The sequence below is a fragment of the Phoenix dactylifera genome, chromosome 8 (genome assembly GCF_051530095.1).
Source record: "Phoenix dactylifera cultivar Ajwa chromosome 8, Ajwa_hap1_PhDact_Kaust_v1.1, whole genome shotgun sequence".
Classification (NCBI taxonomy): domain Eukaryota; kingdom Viridiplantae; phylum Streptophyta; class Magnoliopsida; order Arecales; family Arecaceae; genus Phoenix; species Phoenix dactylifera.
In genome coordinates, this window is record NC_143197.1 from 3,477,922 (window position 1) to 3,496,581 (window position 18,660).

An 18,660-nucleotide genomic window follows, 5' to 3' on the forward strand; every position below is an offset into this window, starting at 1 on the left:
TTCTAAGGCGTGAAAAAGGACGTGGGGAAGTGGGAAGGGGGTATTTTTAGGTTCAAGAAGAACCCTTTCGATGGAGTTGGTTGTGGGATGCAGTGTCCCCTCCTTTCCTTTTCCTTTCTCTTGTTTGTTCCTGTGGACCACGAGTATCGGATCGAGTTGGTGACAGCGATCTCTCAAGATGTTAACGTATATATATATATAACTGTACATAGTGGTTGCCCGGGCTTAATGTGACGGTGCCGTCGTCTTCCGGGTGTAAACAAAAAGAAGGATCACCAAAAGCCTTTCAACGCATGGTTCATTGGCCTCAGAGGATAACTTATAGTATGTTGGGATGGATTTAGCTAGCATGAAAGCTACCAATGTTAAACCCACGAAAAGACAAAGGAAAAGGCTACCAAACCTACGCGTCACCCACTGTGGTCTGTGGTTTTCCTTTCTGCTCCTCAATCATGAAGCTCTTTCTTGTTAAGTTTACTAAAAGATATTCTAAGTGAAAAGCCCTCCCTTGTATTGGCAGGGACAAGTAGAAAATTCATGAAATTCTATAGGCTGCGCTACAAAGCTGAGATCCTCGACCAGAATGGTTTTTAATTTGCTTGATTCATGTGTTATGGTTGATGTAACGAGCCGGGCTATTGTTAGGGGTGCAAATGGGTCGGGTCGGGTCGGGGTTACTCATGTGTTATGGTTGATGTAACAAGCTGGGCTATTGTTAGGGGTGCAAATGGGTTGGGTCGGGTCGGGTCCTGAGTGACTCCGACCCGATCCGGTTTTTTGTTCGGATTCTAATTTTGGACCCAGATCCGACCCGGTTGAAGATCGGGTTGGGTCGGGTCGGGTCGGGTTCGGGTCCGAATCGGGTCCATTTTTTGTGCTTTTGGGAAAAAATTTTGGGCAAATCTAATTTGGCCATATCATACCTATGAGGTGCTCGGTGACCCATGACTTGAAAGACTTGCAATTGACCTCCAGTCAGAACAGATGACCCGTGACGAACTAAGTAAGTCCGTCTACAAGCCACATTTCATATCACACTATTTTATATCTATATGACTGATTGGACGAACTTGGTGTCTCCCAACTCCCCTCTCAGAGTCTCGGAAGGGCAAAGAAAATCCCAGACCTTCTTCCAAGATCCAATTCCATTGCAGAAACTGGCACATGACCCATATTCAGTTCAGCGTTCCCTCACTTTCTCCCTTCAAAAGTTTAAAGAAACAAAAACAAAAAAACAGAAGGAAAAAAAAAACCCAGCTACCGAGACACCAGAGGTTTCAACAGCGTAATAGATCGAGAGAGAATCTGAGCTTTTCCTTTTTTTTTTTTCTCTCCCTCTCTCTTTCTCTCTCTCTCTTCGGGTCCATTCGGATCGGATCAGGTCCGTTCGGTAAACCTAGATCCGACCAAGAAAATGATTTGGGTCCAATTTTTGGACCCGACCCGGATCCGCGGGTCTTAAAATTCAGGTCGGATCGAATCAGGTCACGTCACGGGTCGACTCGGCCCATTTGCAGCCTTAGCTATTGTAGATGTGTTTGAACTTGTTGGGAGTGCAGCACCAGACCTTCGCCCAAGGGAGGATGGACCACTCAAAGTGAACATGATAAGACGCTCCCATGGGATGCAAAGACCATGCCAAGGAGCCCAACTATAACGACTAGAACTTCATTTAACCAAATTATCCAAAAAATGTTACCTCAGTTTAACATTTCTATATAAATATCCAAAATTTAACAAGTGTATAGCTGATCTAAAACTAGATATATACTTGCATGCATTCTCATGTACTTTCTTCATTTAAGTTTGGTCATTCTTTTCATGCTAAGAAACCAAATCGATTCAATTACATTCACAAGTATCAAAAATTCAACCACAACTACCATGATTAGCTTGTAGTCAACTCAAATAGTTCTACAGCGTTTCCTAGTCCACAAATTATGAGCTAGAATTGCTCTAATACCATTTGTAACAATCAAAAATATCATCCAAATATCTACTTGGCTAGAAAACACCATGCTCTAAAAAAACATTTTGGTCCTAAATGGACTGTCCAAGAATCCACGCCCATTACTCGATGCACCGAGTGGAGGAATGTGTGCATAAAAAAAACAAAAAAGCACCATATAAGAACGTATTCCAATCAGCCGAGTAACCTTATCTAAATGCGAAGATCCCGTATAAGAACGCATTTTATCCGTCCTTGCTATCGGTTCCTGATCTCCACCTTATCTCAATGACGCTTATTGCGGTTGGTGTGGCCGGAAATCTCGCGTTGAAATCCAATCCTCCATTAAAGCAGTAAACAATTCTAGGTTTATTAAAAGAAGCTACTTTTCTGTAATCCTAATCCATGCAATGATGAGATGAGTAGTGTTTTAGGCTATATGATGAGATGAGTGGTGTTTTGGGCTATACGGGTGGCCGTCCTCCATCAAGCATGCAGTTAGTGGGTTTGGATTGGATGCAAATATTTTTGGATTATATATATACATATATAGATTTAGATAAACGGAGCAGTAAGTGCCGTTATTACGCCGGAGTTGCAATAAACAAAACTTAAAAACTTTAATATGTGAAAATTTGAACCTGATCTGTGCAATAAGCATGGAACCGACGCAATTACAGTTAACCAGTTTAATAAATAGGTTGGTTTGGATTTGATAGATTGATCTGATTAAGTATGGGTAACGCAAATTGATATCATATTTGTGGGAGTTTTAACTTTAAAAAAATTAAAAAATAAATATACCAGCTTTACGTCTTTAGATGTTTAAATAGCCTCTTCGGCAGGTGTTTTGAAAAACTAAATACAAATAACTACTTCTCAGCTTTCTTAAGATGATACAAAGATTTCTTCTCTTATTTTTTTATTTTTTTCTTCTTTTAAGCCTCTTCCTTCTAAGTTTTTTTTTTTTTTTCATCTCGGCATTTGAAGAAACCGGTCGGGTCAAACCTCTTCGACGATCATGCTAAGTCGGATTGTTATGCCTTGGGGACAGATCCCCGTAAACATGTACATAGGAAGAAAATACATATTCCTAAAGCAGTATATATAGCTTTTTTTTTTAATCTTCTATGTTTTTAGTAAATTATTTTTTATAATATTTTTATAAAATAAATATATAATAATTTCTAAACAAATATTTTTTTAACAATATTCACATCAACTCGGCCTGTTTGTGCCACGACAATTTTGCAACAAACTATATGAGCTTGTGCCATATTTTTTTTTTTGTTAAAGAAAAATAAATGCATTGTGTTTTTTTTAGGGAGGTTTGTTGAGGATCTAGTGATAGGAAAGCGGATTGGGAAAGGCCATAGGGCGGCTGTTCTATCTAGTCTTCTGCTCCGTCCCCACCCCTGATGTGATGAGAGCTGCATTCGTCCTAGCACCTTCTTCATACAATACGAGTACGAATACACCTAATCGAATAAGAAAACAAAAGGTTCTGAAGCGCTCCGGGCATCCCTCCCTCCTCAGTCTATAGGGTGCCTTCAGAGTGGCTCTCTACATATGTCGCCATCTAGTTGGCTGCCCTGCTAGCTTCGCGATATACATGCATAGTCTGAAATATAATATCCTCACTCGTCATCATCCAAATATTATGGAGCAAGGGGTGAACTCCGCCGACACTGCCTTTTGGACCCAACCGGCCAAGTTCACATGTCATGTTTGGACCCATATTTAGAGGTTTGACGTGCATTACTGGATACGCATCAGGTTGAATTATTATGATCGTGTCATGGAATTAATATGATCATGACCATGTTTGGACCCATATTTAGAGGTTTGACGTGCATTACAGTATACGCATCAGGTTGAATTATTATGATCGTGTCACGGAATTAATATGATCATGATCATGTTTGGACCCATATTTAGAGGTTTGACGTGCACTGGACGTGACCCATCATCAACTCATTCAACTTTCCATGTTATACGGAGCAAAGAGTCAATTAGACGTGAAGTAAGATGATAGCAATGGATTTATAGATTAACCAGGTTGTCAACTTGTCATGAGTTAATTATGTCAGTTTGATTTCAGGTGATGTGACTTGTTTTATTTAATGAGTCATATGTGATCAGGTCACCTAGAGAAAAAGCATGTGGTTTCAAGTTTTAACGCTAGACTCCCCGATGCTCATAGATGGCGAACGGCTAATTGCTTCGTTGTGAAACGTGCAAATGTTGCATCATGATAGCAATCGCCTTTGTTTTGTATGATACAAGTTACAATCGTTAATTTGAAAAGGTTCTATGTCGTGGCATCTTGCACAAAAATATATTCGGCTTATCAATAATACAAACAAATTCTCGATTAGACCATTGAGCTAACCATTTGCACTCGCGTTCCGCCATGTTTTCCCCGTTTTGTAATATTCAATGAGAGTGCGATGACTTATAATCACAGCAGTATGCTTGGTACGAGGCGATCCGATCAAAGATGATCTGCACAGGATCGGAGATGATCCCGATGAAAGTGATAAGATCATTATGTTACATCCTAATGATCTTGTATGACAATGATCTCAGATCATTCGTACTTTTTAAATCATTGTCAAACCTAGAGATGGAAAATCCAATATTAAGGATAAATATCTGGGATCATCCTAACACAGTGATTTTAGGATAAAAATTTAAGGCAATTTTGCCTCTCAATCCAGTGGTTGAATGTTGGCCAAATTTTCGCGCACTAGATATGGAAGACCTCAAGAAAGTGTTGTTCAAGAAAGAGCATCCGCGAGAAAGCGTTGTCCATTACGTATTTGGATTTTTATCCTATTTCTTTCAGATCTTTCTTTCCCCATTCTTTTTTTTACTGCAATGATTTCTTAATTTCATGATGTATTAATTCATCTATTTCTTGTTTTTTTATTACTTATAGTTGATTAAATCCGTCTTGTTTTCTTGAACATTAATATCCATGCAATAAATTATGTTTTTTTTGTGTGTTGTAGATCTGTTTGTAGATATGAAGTGTATAGATTCTTTTGTATGGAATATGAGATGCATAGATTTTTTTTCTGCATATCTGTCCCGCGGATCTATCTATTTTCTAAATTTTTTTATCAGAATTCCTTAAGCACGAGTTTTTTTGGAGCTGTTTGCGCAATGGATGTTGGCGTGGAGCATAATACAATAGAGACTAGCTCCATGAAAAAGGAAAGGACAATGGTGCTTTAGTTCAATCTAAAATTTTTGATCAGAATTCTTTAAGCACAAAATTCTTGGAGCTGCATATGTGCACTAGATATTGGGGTAGAGCATAATACAATAGAGAATAGCGTCATGGAAAAGAACAAGCAATGGTGCACATGTCATGTCTCCTTTCATTTAGACAATAGTCTAATACATTGTTGCCACCTCAAGTACATAATTACTTATATATAAGTTTTATTTAATAATAAAAGCTTATCATCACACACACACATACACACACACACACATATATATATATATATTATTAATTGCTTCAAATTATCATAGGACGAGGATTGCCCATCATCTTAGATCACTTTGGTAATCTCATTTTGGTCATCAAACGCTTTCTTAGGGATTCTTTGGATATTTCTATAGAATTAGGCTAAAAAATTGCACAAATCAAGTCTACCGGCCCATTTAGCCCGTATCTTCTAAGGGTCTTCCCAAATCTAGCCTTTGGACTATAGGAAAAAAAAAAAGACTCATGAAGATATTTTTTTTCTTTCTACATGATTTGGACCAAGAGGTATTGGTTGATAGAGCCATGCTTAAATAAATAACCCAATCCATAAATCTTATAGAATTTTTGACCAAGTTCTCTAAGAATATCCAAATTGGCTCTTGTTGTCGCTAAATTCTGAACCGAGGTTGAGATGCTGCTCAGCTTGCTCTAAGATTGATGAGAACTGAAGAGAAGTCAAGTGAAGTGATATTGAGGTGAGGAAAAGCTGATTGTCACCGAGGCCAGCTTGCAAAAAGTCCGCTTGCTGGAAGGTTTTCAGCCAGTGACCAACTAATGCTTAAGTCAGAATAATAGAGCAACAATGTGGAAGGAAGAAAAATTATAGAATGGAATCTCCAAATGAAGTTACCCAAGAATTCTTGTATAGGGCAAAACATAATTTCGTTATTTGATTTGGTGCAACATGCCTTAACTATATGGTGACGGTCGGCTGCACATTTACAACATGGTAACTGTTCCACATGAGCAACATGCGCGTTAATCATACCGATCATACAATAACTGCGGTGTTATCATAACTGCTGATTTTTATTAGCACGAGCAAAAGAGACACCTCAGTTTTTACCGAATTTGTTCACCTTGGTTATGGCTAAAGTCAAGAAGGTCGGTTCAAGCTAAGGTCAAAATGTCCAGTATTTTTTTCAATCGGCTCTTAGTAAGAATAGAGAGGAAAGTCTCTCAAATCAAATCCAAAAGAGAAGGCTTGAAGTCCAACATTGGTCCTGAACGTTGAGGATTTCCTAAATTTACAACACCTCATGTAAGACAGGTGAGGTTTGGAAGGACTCGACTTCCATTGGTAGAGGGCGGAGGTGGAGATGCGAATCTGGATCCAACTTAAAATTTGAAAATCGGATATAAGTGGATCAATACACCATGGGACCGGGTTCTGTTTTACAATCAAATTGGAGACTTCTTGGATCAGATTCAGTTGTCAACTGAAGTATACCTGGAAACCGGAATCTCGACTCAGAGCGTAATATATCTGAAGGCATATGGCATTCCTGTTTCATTTACTTGAACCCAGAAGTAATTCCCAGTATCTCTTTCATGGGTGCCCTGATGGTCTTCTCGTCCCCTGCCCGGTCCCAGCGTCTGCCCATTATACCCGAGACGACGACGAGCCCGAATTTTGTCTTAAACCGAGACATCCGTGCCGTCCCGGTCCCAGCGTCTGCCCATTATTTCTCGCTGCCGGCGCAACGTGCGGGGTACGATCCGGCAGCCGGCTGGGGAAAAGTCCACGGCCGGATTTGATGGCTCAGTCTAGTCTCAGATGGAGGAAGGAGGAAAGTGGGATGACTCTAGGACGGTGGCAACAGAAAATTGTCAGATTTTCGATGCCTCAATTTCTCGGATAGAATTGCGGGCGGTCTGAATGGACGTACGTTACGCACGGTAGGTGTTTCAAACGAGTTCAATTTTACTGGAGGATGATTCGACCATGATGATTAGCTGCATTCATAGGTGCCCGAGCAGTGACGGAGGAGTTCATTCCATACTATGCATATATATCATGAGGCTAATGGAGCAGCAAACTGAATGACGGTTTATGTAGCGAGCCACTCAGAAGACACCTTATGAATTGAAAAGAGGGAGACGTCCGAGTTAAAGGGCGTGGCATTTTTGGCATCATGTGACCGGCTGGCCCGGTAACAAATCCAAGCCAAGTTTCTGTTTGTTGTGCTGCTCCTCGTGTTTCTCTTCAATCTCCCTCCCTCTCTCTCTCTCTAATTTAAAAATCTCCATAATCGAGTGATTAAATGGAGCAAGATATTCGCCTTTGCCAGCATCTTTACACGACACATGATATCAATCACCCGTCAGCTTACGCAAGGAAACAACTTGGAGTCTTCGAGCTAGATGTCTACAAAATGCCACGGGCCACCTCCAGTGTAACTGTGTAAGCCATAAAAGCACCCTATTAGAATAGGATCAGTGACGTATAAGTTTTATTTATTTATTTATATCTCATCATCATCATCATTTGTCACATAACGGTGAGCTATCCTACAGACACATACTTAGCAATTACGTAGGAGTTAGCTCCGGGCTAATGTCCTATCATAATAGAATTGTTGGTCCGTGGAAAGTTGGGTTGAATGGGAGACGGTCTCTTTTCATATCCCATGGTGTCTATTTGGGCCTTCATCTTCTCAAACCTGCCTCCTGACTTCGTAAATTTTAGAGGCTAATTCTACAATCATGTTAGTTGATATACTGCAAGACGGTCCTTTTACATTCATGTACACGCTGTACATGAAACAACAATCCCTGCAACACGCAAGGCTCGATGTATCATTACCGTCCTACAATACACGGTGATCTAAATGGGAGGTGAATGTAATGTCCCAAGTTTGGAAAGTTAAAATGTCCTGCATCACAGGAATGAAAGAACTTTAGAGAGGGCCGGAGCGTGGCTTGATTTAAACCCGCGGGACACTGGAACCCCAACAGGCTATCCGCCTTCCGAGCCCGTCTCACGGTCCACGCCCATACCCCGGACGAGGCACAGAGATACCACTCGCTTCCACTCCCTACTCTCTCTCTCGCTCCCCCTTCCGTCCCACTGGCTATGGCGTCCATCCTCCTCGGCGCTACCTCCATCGCTCAATCGAACCGAACTCCATACCGCCTTTGCTCCACGGTGGGGCGACGGTCGCCCCCGCTTTCTCTCACCAGTAATTCTCCAATCTCTGATAGTTGCCCCTCTTATATTTCGTTATCTATTCCATCCAATTGAGCGAACTAAGGATGCGAATCAAATCTCAGGGAGGAAACTGACGGTGAGGGCGGCAGAAACCGATGCTAACGAAGGTCTGGCCTCTTGTTCTTTGTTTGCGTTTCTCTGGTTGGGTATTGGGTTATTCGGTGTAATTTAGTGGGTTTGGATTGGTTGAGTACAGTGAAAGCCACGGCTCCGGATAAGGCTCCAGCGAGCAATGGAGGCTCGAGCTTCAATCAGCTTCTCGGGATAAAGGGAGCGGCGCAGGAGTCGGTGAGCTCTAGATCTATTCCATTCTCTTGCTTTCGTGCTGCCCCTATGGGCTTGGGCTTGAATGCTAGAGACTGATATGTGACTCCTTTTCTGCTGAACTTAAATGCATTTAAATACTCACAGGAATCATATCGAAATATGAGGAAAAAGTAGGGCTTTTCTGGGATGGATTGATTCGAAATCCTGATAGTTAGCAAAAAGAAATGGTTTCTGACTGGACTTTCTTCTCTTTTGGTATGAATGGGGGAATCAAATGTAAAATAATTATGTTAAAGCTGGGGGTTTGTTAAAGGTGCTTTCACTTAAAGATATCCCTAGTTGATGCCCTGCTATGAAATTAGTTTCGATAAAGCTGATGCCAACTAGCTCAGACAACGCGTGGTGGTTGAGTTTACCTATACGTACCCTTTTTGGGATACCATGAGAGACTTTATTCACTTGGAAGGTAACTTCTAAGTTCTAATTATCTTTTCTATAACCTTTTTGTATAAAAATTATTGTTTGCTTCTTTTCTTCGGATGGACACCCAGCAAGCTCTTTTGAAAAGATTTGAATTCTAGATGGTTACAGCTCTCACAAGGGCATTATTTTTACCTTGTAGATGTTAGAATACTTACGTATGCTGATGATCTGTTCTGCAACTACAAATGTAGAAGTGAGTCCTTTATTGGAAGAAAGATATTACTAAATATATAAGAATATATAGGTGAGAATTGAGATTGATACTCTATACAAGACAACACCTTCACATACATGTATTCAATACTAGTGGGAAACTTGTATGGTGAAACTTAGACCATATGATTAACAAAAATGATATGAAAGCTTATTAGGAAATCAGTAATATCATTCTTACAGTGAATACCTCCATGTACTTACTTTGTTTGATATTATGTCATTGAATGCCGTGAGAAGTCCTTCTCATTATAGCCTTGTAGTGTGACTCAAAAAAATTATTGCACTCTAGAGTACTTCAAGGAAAGGAATCAAGAAAACACAAAGATGCAGAGCATCGTGAAATATACTCCGCTCTGCTACTGAGTTTGGAGTCATAGGATTTTCATAAAAGAAAAAAAAAGAGTTTGTGATGTGGAGAATATTTGCCAACCTGACCTTAGGTTGACAGAAGTTTTTGACCTTGGTATGATCCGAAGTAATTTACCTTGGTGCTTGCCAAAGTGCAGTTCCGCCCCAATCAAGCACTAACGAAGCGTTACGCATCTCATTAAAGACCGTTAAAAGATGATTAATGCCCATCGGTAACATGGACATGATCTCAATGATGGTTACGCCAGCTTGGCCATAATTGCACGATTGAGGCAGTTATTGTATGCCTTGTTAATCCTGATAATGGATACCGATCCCATTCTTTAGAGATCCTCAGGTAAGTCATTCTTTTGACTCTACACTTACTCTATAAACTCTCTCTCTCTCTCTCTCTCTCTCTCTTTCTTCCACTTTTTTCTTAGAATTCGCTAGACTTGAGCGTCGAAGGGTCCCCTGAACCTCCAGCAAGAGGACTTTATGTTGGATTGGATTTGCATTTGGGAGGACGGTCAACCACATCACCAATATCTCCACCATCCATAAGCTCGAAGCTTTTCACTTAAGATCGCAGCCGACCTTTATCTCACCTTGGGACATAGCCAACCTCAGATTCTAGCAGCAACAACATTAAATGTCATCTGTTTTTATGCTGGCTGTTTCATTTTATTCCATAGATTTTGATTTCACATTCTTCAAATATCTCTCCGGTCATCAAGGATCAAACTGACGACCTTGATTTTTCCTGCATTTTCACATTCAACCAGCTGATCAGTCTTCTTTCCTCCTGTTTCATACTTCAGTTTATTGATGATTTCATCTCCTAGTCCCAGTAATTGAAGCATTTTAACTGCCTATTGATGTAGCCAAGTAATTTGAAACTCTAATACAGGATGCTGTATCTATAACCTACAGGAGGGTATTTACATTTTGGTGCATAGACGGCAGATTTATAACTTCCTAAATTGCCAAATTTGCAAATGGAAAGACATAAGTATGGAAAATTACATTTTACTGTTACTGCATGGAAAAATAATATCTGTCTCTCTTGCTGAATGAAGAAAGGTTTGCCTATGATAATTATCACTACACCACAGACTCCAAAGTGATATGATTATCAAATATTAGCTCCAAATTAGTGACCGTCACTTGATGTGGACTAAAATCAGTAATGCTGTTGGTACTTGCATATACAATTTGCTGTTTCTTTATGCAGGAATATGCAATTCTTCTGTTGTCTGTAATCCAGTGCTAATTTATTGACTGATTATGATTTGTTGCAAATAGGATAAATGGAAGATCCGTGTTCAACTCACCAAACCTGTCACTTGGCCTCCGTTGGTATGGGGAATTGTATGTGGAGCTGCTGCTTCTGGTAATTTTGTTGACCTTGTCATAATGTGATGTTGGTATTTCTCTTAATATATTGCAACTTGATAATTAGAGTTACCAGAGACCATAACTCCTCTGAGAAGTAAATTTCCACTAACAACAGCTATATTCACAAAAAAATTTCTATTAGAATATGAACATCTTAGCCTGTTTACAGTTAACTTTGTAGAATGTCTTTAGATATCCTGCAGCATCTAATGTAAACTCTTTACACTTTACACGATGCTTAGCAATTGTATTTTAGTTTGGCTTTGGGGTTTATAATTTGTGCCTTTGAATTGGACATGGTTTTTTATTCAAAACCTTGTGTTCTCTGCTCATCATATCAACGCTAAAGTATAGGTTAAATTTGGATGGTTCCCTAGTTGTATAGGTTTAAATTACTTAACCAACGAGATAGCATACCTTGCCATCATTTGGATGTGGCAGATCATAATTTGCTTCTCTCTTCTTCAAAAATGTTCCGCTACGAACTCTAATTAATTCATAGTGGTTGAGCTAAGAACAAGAGCTTGTCGTAAAATGATGGAACACACTTAAATCATAAAACCATTTTTATATCAGATAGAATAAGGCTTGTTGGTTAAGGTACTTTTGTCACAACTTTCTTATGATTTACCCAACTCCATTTGCTTTCTGCCATCTTAGTGTTATTTATACATTTTGCGACTCTATCTGCTTTTATAGTACGTTGCTATCTACAATCCGTACCTACTGAGAAAGAAAACTCCTGCATGTTAATCCAACATTACCATCCATTTGCATTGAACCAGTGATACGTATTGACTGATTTGTGCATATATATGTTCATAAATATGCTTACGAGTTACGCCTATAATTTTCAAGATTTACCTTCGTATCTGTTTATTTGTTAAACTAAAAGATTCTCTGCATATATCCAATTGGACAAATGTATCCATCTCCTACATGCTACATGAAACATCTCCTCTGCTAAACAAACCATAAATGTGTTACCTAGTCAATACTCGATTTCTCTACTGACATCACTTAAAATATTTAAGTCTGGATGCTCGATATATGTAAATTTTACACTTGGTTTTGCTTGAGCTGCAAGTGATAGATGCCTTAGCGAAGCTTTTGAAGTGTTTCTTCAGGTTTCTGACAAATCTGAACATTTTGTGGAGTGCTGATTATATGCCTCTTTTATGAACTTTATCTGCTTTTGTTTCTAGAAAGTTTCACTGGAATATTGAAGATGTAGCTTTATTTATTTTGCTGACCTTTTATGTTTGTTATTCAGGAAATTTTCACTGGACCGTGGAAGATGTAGCTAAAGCTATTGTTTGCATGCTGATGTCTGGACCATGCCTTACAGGCTTCACACAGGTTAGCTTGCATTGTTAATCTGCTCACAGATGTAAATTGACAGCTTGCTTGAAAACCAAGAAAATTCTGTAAATTTTTCAGTCTACCATTTTCATTCTCCTTCTTCTTTTGTCTGTAGACACTTAATGATTGGTATGACAGAGAAATTGATGCAATCAATGAGCCTTACCGTCCCATTCCTTCAGGAGCAATATCTGAGAATGAGGTCTGTGAATTTTACAAACCATGTTGGTTGTTTGTAAGTTGGTATTTGATTCTCTTGACTTGCTTTCCGTTCATTCACTCATTTACTAATTAATGATTCATTTGGCGTTTGTTTGTCTAAAAGGAAGTGGTATGAGAAATGCACAAGAATATGAGATCTTTTATTTTACGGTCTTCCAAGGTAGAAGAAAGCTCTCCTTAGTCGATCTAAACTCCATTAACAAATCCTTTCTAAGATTTCCTTCCTGTTTTATGGCTCATTTCCCTTCTGTGCCTCCATGTATGCCAACGTGCATCGATCACTTCCCTTTAAATTCATGAAAGCTGCTCGATTGTGTAGGCTTTAATTGGTGGTCGTTGTGCTTCCTTATTTCCCTTGTCTGTCTTGGTTTCCATCTGCTTCACAAACATGTCCTGATAATACATATAATGATATTCTTGCAGGAGCTCACTTCCACTAGTAAGCTTTTGCTAAACGCATAAATGTTCTGCTTGAATAATATGATCCAGAGTATCTTCTTGACAGGTGTCAGCCTCTAATCATGGTATCTTTTACAAATTATTAGTTAATCTTATTTTAAGAAATGGAGCTACAGATTTGTCCAAGCAACTGCAAACTTATGCCCTTAAAATTTCTTCACGCATACCTAGTTGTTCAATAGAAAATAGTAATTGGCTACTTGAATGCACCTCTTCATTAAGTTTGGAAATTGTTGATTCTCTTCTTGAGAAATCCAAATTATTTATTAGAGTGAAACTGTTCTTAATGGTGAAGTTAGTGGAAACTATTTTGACCTGTTCATAGTTCTAGCAAATTTATGAAATTAGTGTCACTGTTTTTCTGTTTATTTTTAAGAAGATCAACTCAGAAATCACATATGTTTTATTGGTGATCTACTTTTAGAAGTTTGGACAGGCTATAAGACATCTTGTGTGACTCGATGACTTATCTCCCTCACTACTGGGATGCTGCTCAAAATTGAGGACACTCGTCAAAATTGAGAGCGGTCATGTTTAGAATTTCATCTCTATTTTTAGTCATAGTTAACTAATGATGGTTCACCATTACTTACAATGTTTGGTCACCTTGTGCTTCTGAGAACTTTATTCCATCACCTCAACTTCTGGAAACTTCGAGAATAACCGTGAGTTCTACATACTAACTTCCATCATGGAGTTTTTCCTCTTTTTCTCTTTAAAGTGATGGGTAGAAATCAGTGAGAGAAAAAGGAGAACCAGCTGTTAGCCTCTCTCTCTCTCACTCTGTCTGTCTATCTCATTCTTCTCCTTCTTTTTACTTCTTTTCTTCTTTCTTCCTCCTTCATCTGCTTTTAAAAAACTCGAAAGCTCCTGCACTGGCTGAGTGCTTGTTTTGGACATGCAAGAATGTCCAAAACAAATAAGGAAAAAAAATCTGAAATAGATTGGAAAAGAAAACTTGGTATATTACGTTACCTTTTTAATCTATTTCGGTCTCGGTACAATATACAAGCTGATGCCAGCCAATTTATTTGGTTCCAGATACTCCTGCCAACCCCTAAATCGTATGCAATGTTTGATGATCTAGATCAAAAGATTTACTTTAGCATGTAAAACCTTCAATTGTTGGCTTGTTGGGTATATTCATTTTAACTAGCCAGTCTGTTCATATACTCATGAATTGATGACAATTTACACAGCCAACTGCAAATAAATCTCATTTTTCATCAATTTATAGTAGAGCTACTCTTTCTTGGTATATTCATTCTAACAAGCCAGTCTGTTCATATACTCATGAATTGATGGCACTTTACACAGCCAACTGCAAATAAATCACATTTTTCATCAATTTATAGCAGAGCTACTCTTTCAGGTTATAACTCAGATCTGGTTGCTGCTTTTAGGAGGCCTCAGCTTGGCAGGTTTATTAGATGTGTGGGTAGGTCTACCTAAAGATGTTCTACTTTGATAATATAAATCAAAGTTCCTGCATAAATGTTCATGTAATGTGAATTCACGCATGTTTTTCTTTTTCTCAGGCCGGGCACAAGGTTCCTGTTATCCTTTATCTAGCTTTGGGTGGATCCTTGCTTTCTTATATATATTCAGCTCCACCATTAAAGGTATAAGCACATTGTTTGTTTCATACAAGTTGCATCAATGCTGAAATAGACAAAACTTTTCTTCATATATGTCCACTGTTAGATATAGTGGATCTTATGTAACAACCTAGGACCTCACCCAAAATGGTTAGCTAGAAGGTATTATTTGGGTTCCTTAGTGCTGTATAAGTATCCAAAATCTCTTCGGTGAATAACCGATGTAGGATTAAACACACACCCGCACGGGTCCTCACATACTTTCTCCGTTTAAGCTCTGACGTTATCGTCAGGCTAAGGGTTCATATCCATTCAAATTTAATCGCTAATCATATGCATCACAATAGGCCCGTGGTCAATCTCTATTAACTTATGCTGTAGTGTTCCCTAGTCTATATAGGCTATGGGCCGAGTTCACTCTGATACTATTTGTAACAACCCAGGACTTCACCCAAAATGACTAGCTAGAAGGTATTATTTGAGTTCCTTAGTCCTGTATAAGTACCTAAGATCTCCTCGGTGAATAACGGATGTAGGACTAAATACACGCCCGCACGGATTCTCACATCTTGTGACACTTTTTATGTATTGCAGCTCAAGCAGAATGGATGGATTGGAAATTTTGCTTTAGGGGCAAGTTACATCAGTTTGCCATGGTATGGAATTATGTGCTGTAATTTACTCTTAAGAGTTCTACTATGCTGCTACTTTGCACATGACCTCTTTGAAAAAAATTGCAAAGTTCACATCCATTAGACCTTGTGAGCTTCAGCGTATATGGAGTGACTCCTTTTATCTCTATAACTGACAGGTGGGCTGGTCAATCTCTGTTTGGAACCCTTACTCCTGACATAATTGTACTCACACTGTTGTACAGCATAGCAGGGGTACTTTTTTTTTTGTTTTGCAATTTAGTTTTGTAATCATATAAATTCACCAATCCTAAATACAGTGTTTTATTTTTCTGTTCAGCTGGGGATTGCCATTGTTAATGATTTCAAGAGCATCGAAGGAGACAGGGCTTTAGGACTGCAGGTATTTTTTGCACATTTGTTATTTTAATTATCTGGTGTTTTTGAAAGCCAGAATACTCATTCCTCCAATGCTGTTACTCAAATAGCTTCTCGTACTATTTTTGACAGTCACTTCCAGTTGCTTTTGGTATTGATACTGCCAAATGGATATGTGCTGGTGCAATTGATATTACTCAGTTATCAATCGCAGGTATGACATTTCTGGTTTTCTTGTGTTCTATAAGTCCATCCATCTTCCTATATACAATTAAGCTAGTAGCTGCAAATACCACCAGAGTCTTGGATGACAACCACTTGATGTTGTGATATAGCATTTGAAGATCTGATAATTAAGGAACATTCAACAAGGACATTCTTTTCTAAATCGGACACTTAAGGTGGGAGACGTGATTCACATCCCGTTGGAAAATTGTAACCAGTATATGACGTTAAAAAACTTGCACCTAATGCACATATGCTCAGACACTGTTCAACAATTAGTTAATTACAAATGAACAATGCTCAGACGCCGGCTTTCCACTTGAGATTGGTGCCCTGCACAGGGTTGGTGTAATTCCTCATGAGTTGGTTGTTTAAAGCACCAATAACCCTCGTGCCATGCATAATGCCACCATTGCCAGGGCCCAGGAAAATGGCTTTTGGAATACTGTTGGGCCTCGTTTGTTTTCCATAACACCTCAAACTAAAGGCAGCTTATAGACTAGGAGATTACATCACAGATAAGCTGATTATGCAGATTGCAGTATATGTTGCTGATGCAAAATGACAACTGAAGGGAAGGTAAAACAACAAAGTCCAACTCTGACTACATGCAGATTGAACATCCATCAAGGCATTGTGTTTACAGGATGAGCTGATATGCGACGGTGATGCTTTATGGAATCACAATCTTAAGGAGTCTCTGGTACAATTAATGAGTTGGAAACAGCATATTTGCAAAGATGCTGATGAGTAAATTGGTTGTGACATAAATGGTCACGAGAGATTTTGCAGAAAGCCGAACTAACAAATGAAAATGTTATGTGGCAATGGAGGTAGTTGAATAGTTGTTGCAATAGGTAGATTCCAACAATGTATGGAGCTCCACGGTTTTGACCAAGATCTGCTTAGTGTGACTTAGGCTATACAAGGCAGAAGAACTGGCTACAGGACATCATCTGGATAATCTTATTACCCAACTTTACTGGCAGCTGAGATACTAGTGCAATCTAGTGAGGCAAAAAGAAACAATGACAATTAACTGTAGTCAAAAGTCAAAACATTGATGCAAACCTACTAATGCTAAAGATGTATAGGTATGAAACAAAAGTCAAGCGTGGCAAGGTGGTGGTTTTGTTTTGAGTATACAATCTTAGAAATAGCTGACCCGATGATAGACGTAAAACATGGGTGCATCTCTCCCCCTCTACATGCACACACTCATGCACGCAAACCCCCCCCCCCCCCCCCCCCCCCTCCTCTACATGCCCACACTCATTCACGCTGACACGCACCAACCCACCCCAAATACGGCAGGAATGCCGTATTCTGGGTTCGAGTGAATCTCTCTCGTGCACACATTCCTGCTGTCTTCTGGGTTCGAGTGAATTATCTTGTGGAGTATTTGCTCTCAATAGTATCATTGCACCTTTTTTTCTTTTCTTCCTTGGGAGCTATCTTTTTTTGCCTAAGTGGTCTTGTTCAGATGAATTTGATTGTTTGATAGGTCTGGATCTGTAACGCCTAAGTCAAACTAAACGCATGATTTTTCTAAACCATGCTACCTTTTCTACTTATAGATGAAAAGGCTAGTTTACCTACAGGATGCAACTACTCTTTTAGCTCATCAACTATTCTATGAAATATTTGTTTTTGATGATCAATGCAGGTTACCTGCTTGGTGCTGGTAAGCCATTATATGCACTAGCACTGCTTGGGTTGATAATCCCACAGGTGGTATTTCAGGTGAGGTTCCTGGTTTTTGGTTCAAAAGCTAAGGTTCTTTGGGTCGTTTAAAAGCAACCTTCTTGGGATACTTTATTTCTGGTCATCTGATGTTCACCACTTGGACAATTGAGTACACAAACGCAGCTCAAGAAGGTTCGCTTTTATGAGCTGAAAAGTTAGATCTGTCATGTAGCCATGTCTTGGCAATAGTTTTGAATTGGACTAATTTATGAGCTCTAAAATCTGTATGTTAGGATGTATTTCATTCCATTCTTGAAAGCTGCATCTCACTCTTAATTCATCATCATATTGCAGTTTCAATACTTTTTGAAGGATCCAGTGAAGTATGATGTCAAATATCAGGCAAGTGTCCTTATGGCTCGCTTACCTACTCTTCATACTTGTAATACTTCAAAACTAACCTGCATCCATCCATCCTCTATGCAGGCTAGTGCACAACCCTTCCTGATCCTGGGTCTCCTGGTAACAGCCCTGGCTACCAGCCACTGATTCCCACGGCGGAGTCACACCAGTCTGCTGTGCAACAGCAGCATCACAAAAATGTGAACCATCCCGGAATCTTCCAATCCTCACATTGTGAACCATGAACCACTCACCCCCTTGCTTGATGCAGAGATTTGTGATTCTGTGATTCTGTGATTCCCATTGTAACAGCATTGCCATTGACCATAAGCCTCTCCTCAATTTTCAAGTAAACGGGCACGGGAGAGAACTACCAGAAGAACCATCACAACGTAGCAATGTAGAAGTCGCAGCTTCCCGTTGGTAGCTTTCTTTTTATTCCGTCACTTAGAACCTGTAACTTGCATTAGCAACTTTTGCTTGTATATTTAGTGTCTTCAAACGGTTTTCACTACACACCTGCTTGAGATATTATTAGCACAAAC

The 18,660-nt window shown here is 39.3% G+C and overlaps 1 protein-coding gene across 1 annotated transcript; it reads left to right on the forward strand.

The window, feature by feature from the left end:
- The first annotated feature begins 8,178 nt into the window (after positions 1 to 8,178).
- G4 (UbiA prenyltransferase family protein) lies at positions 8,179 to 18,629 on the forward strand. The gene is made up of 15 exons (XM_008794668.6): positions 8,179 to 8,410; positions 8,502 to 8,546; positions 8,636 to 8,727; positions 11,059 to 11,146; positions 12,425 to 12,510; positions 12,629 to 12,715; positions 14,567 to 14,632; positions 14,733 to 14,816; positions 15,387 to 15,448; positions 15,604 to 15,679; positions 15,765 to 15,827; positions 15,935 to 16,016; positions 17,694 to 17,770; positions 18,068 to 18,115; positions 18,200 to 18,629. The coding sequence occupies exons 1-15, from the start codon at positions 8,305 to 8,307 to the stop codon at positions 18,260 to 18,262; spliced, it is 1,125 nt and encodes a 374-aa protein (XP_008792890.1). The 5' UTR covers positions 8,179 to 8,304; the 3' UTR covers positions 18,263 to 18,629.
- The last annotated feature ends 31 nt before the right edge of the window (positions 18,630 to 18,660 follow it).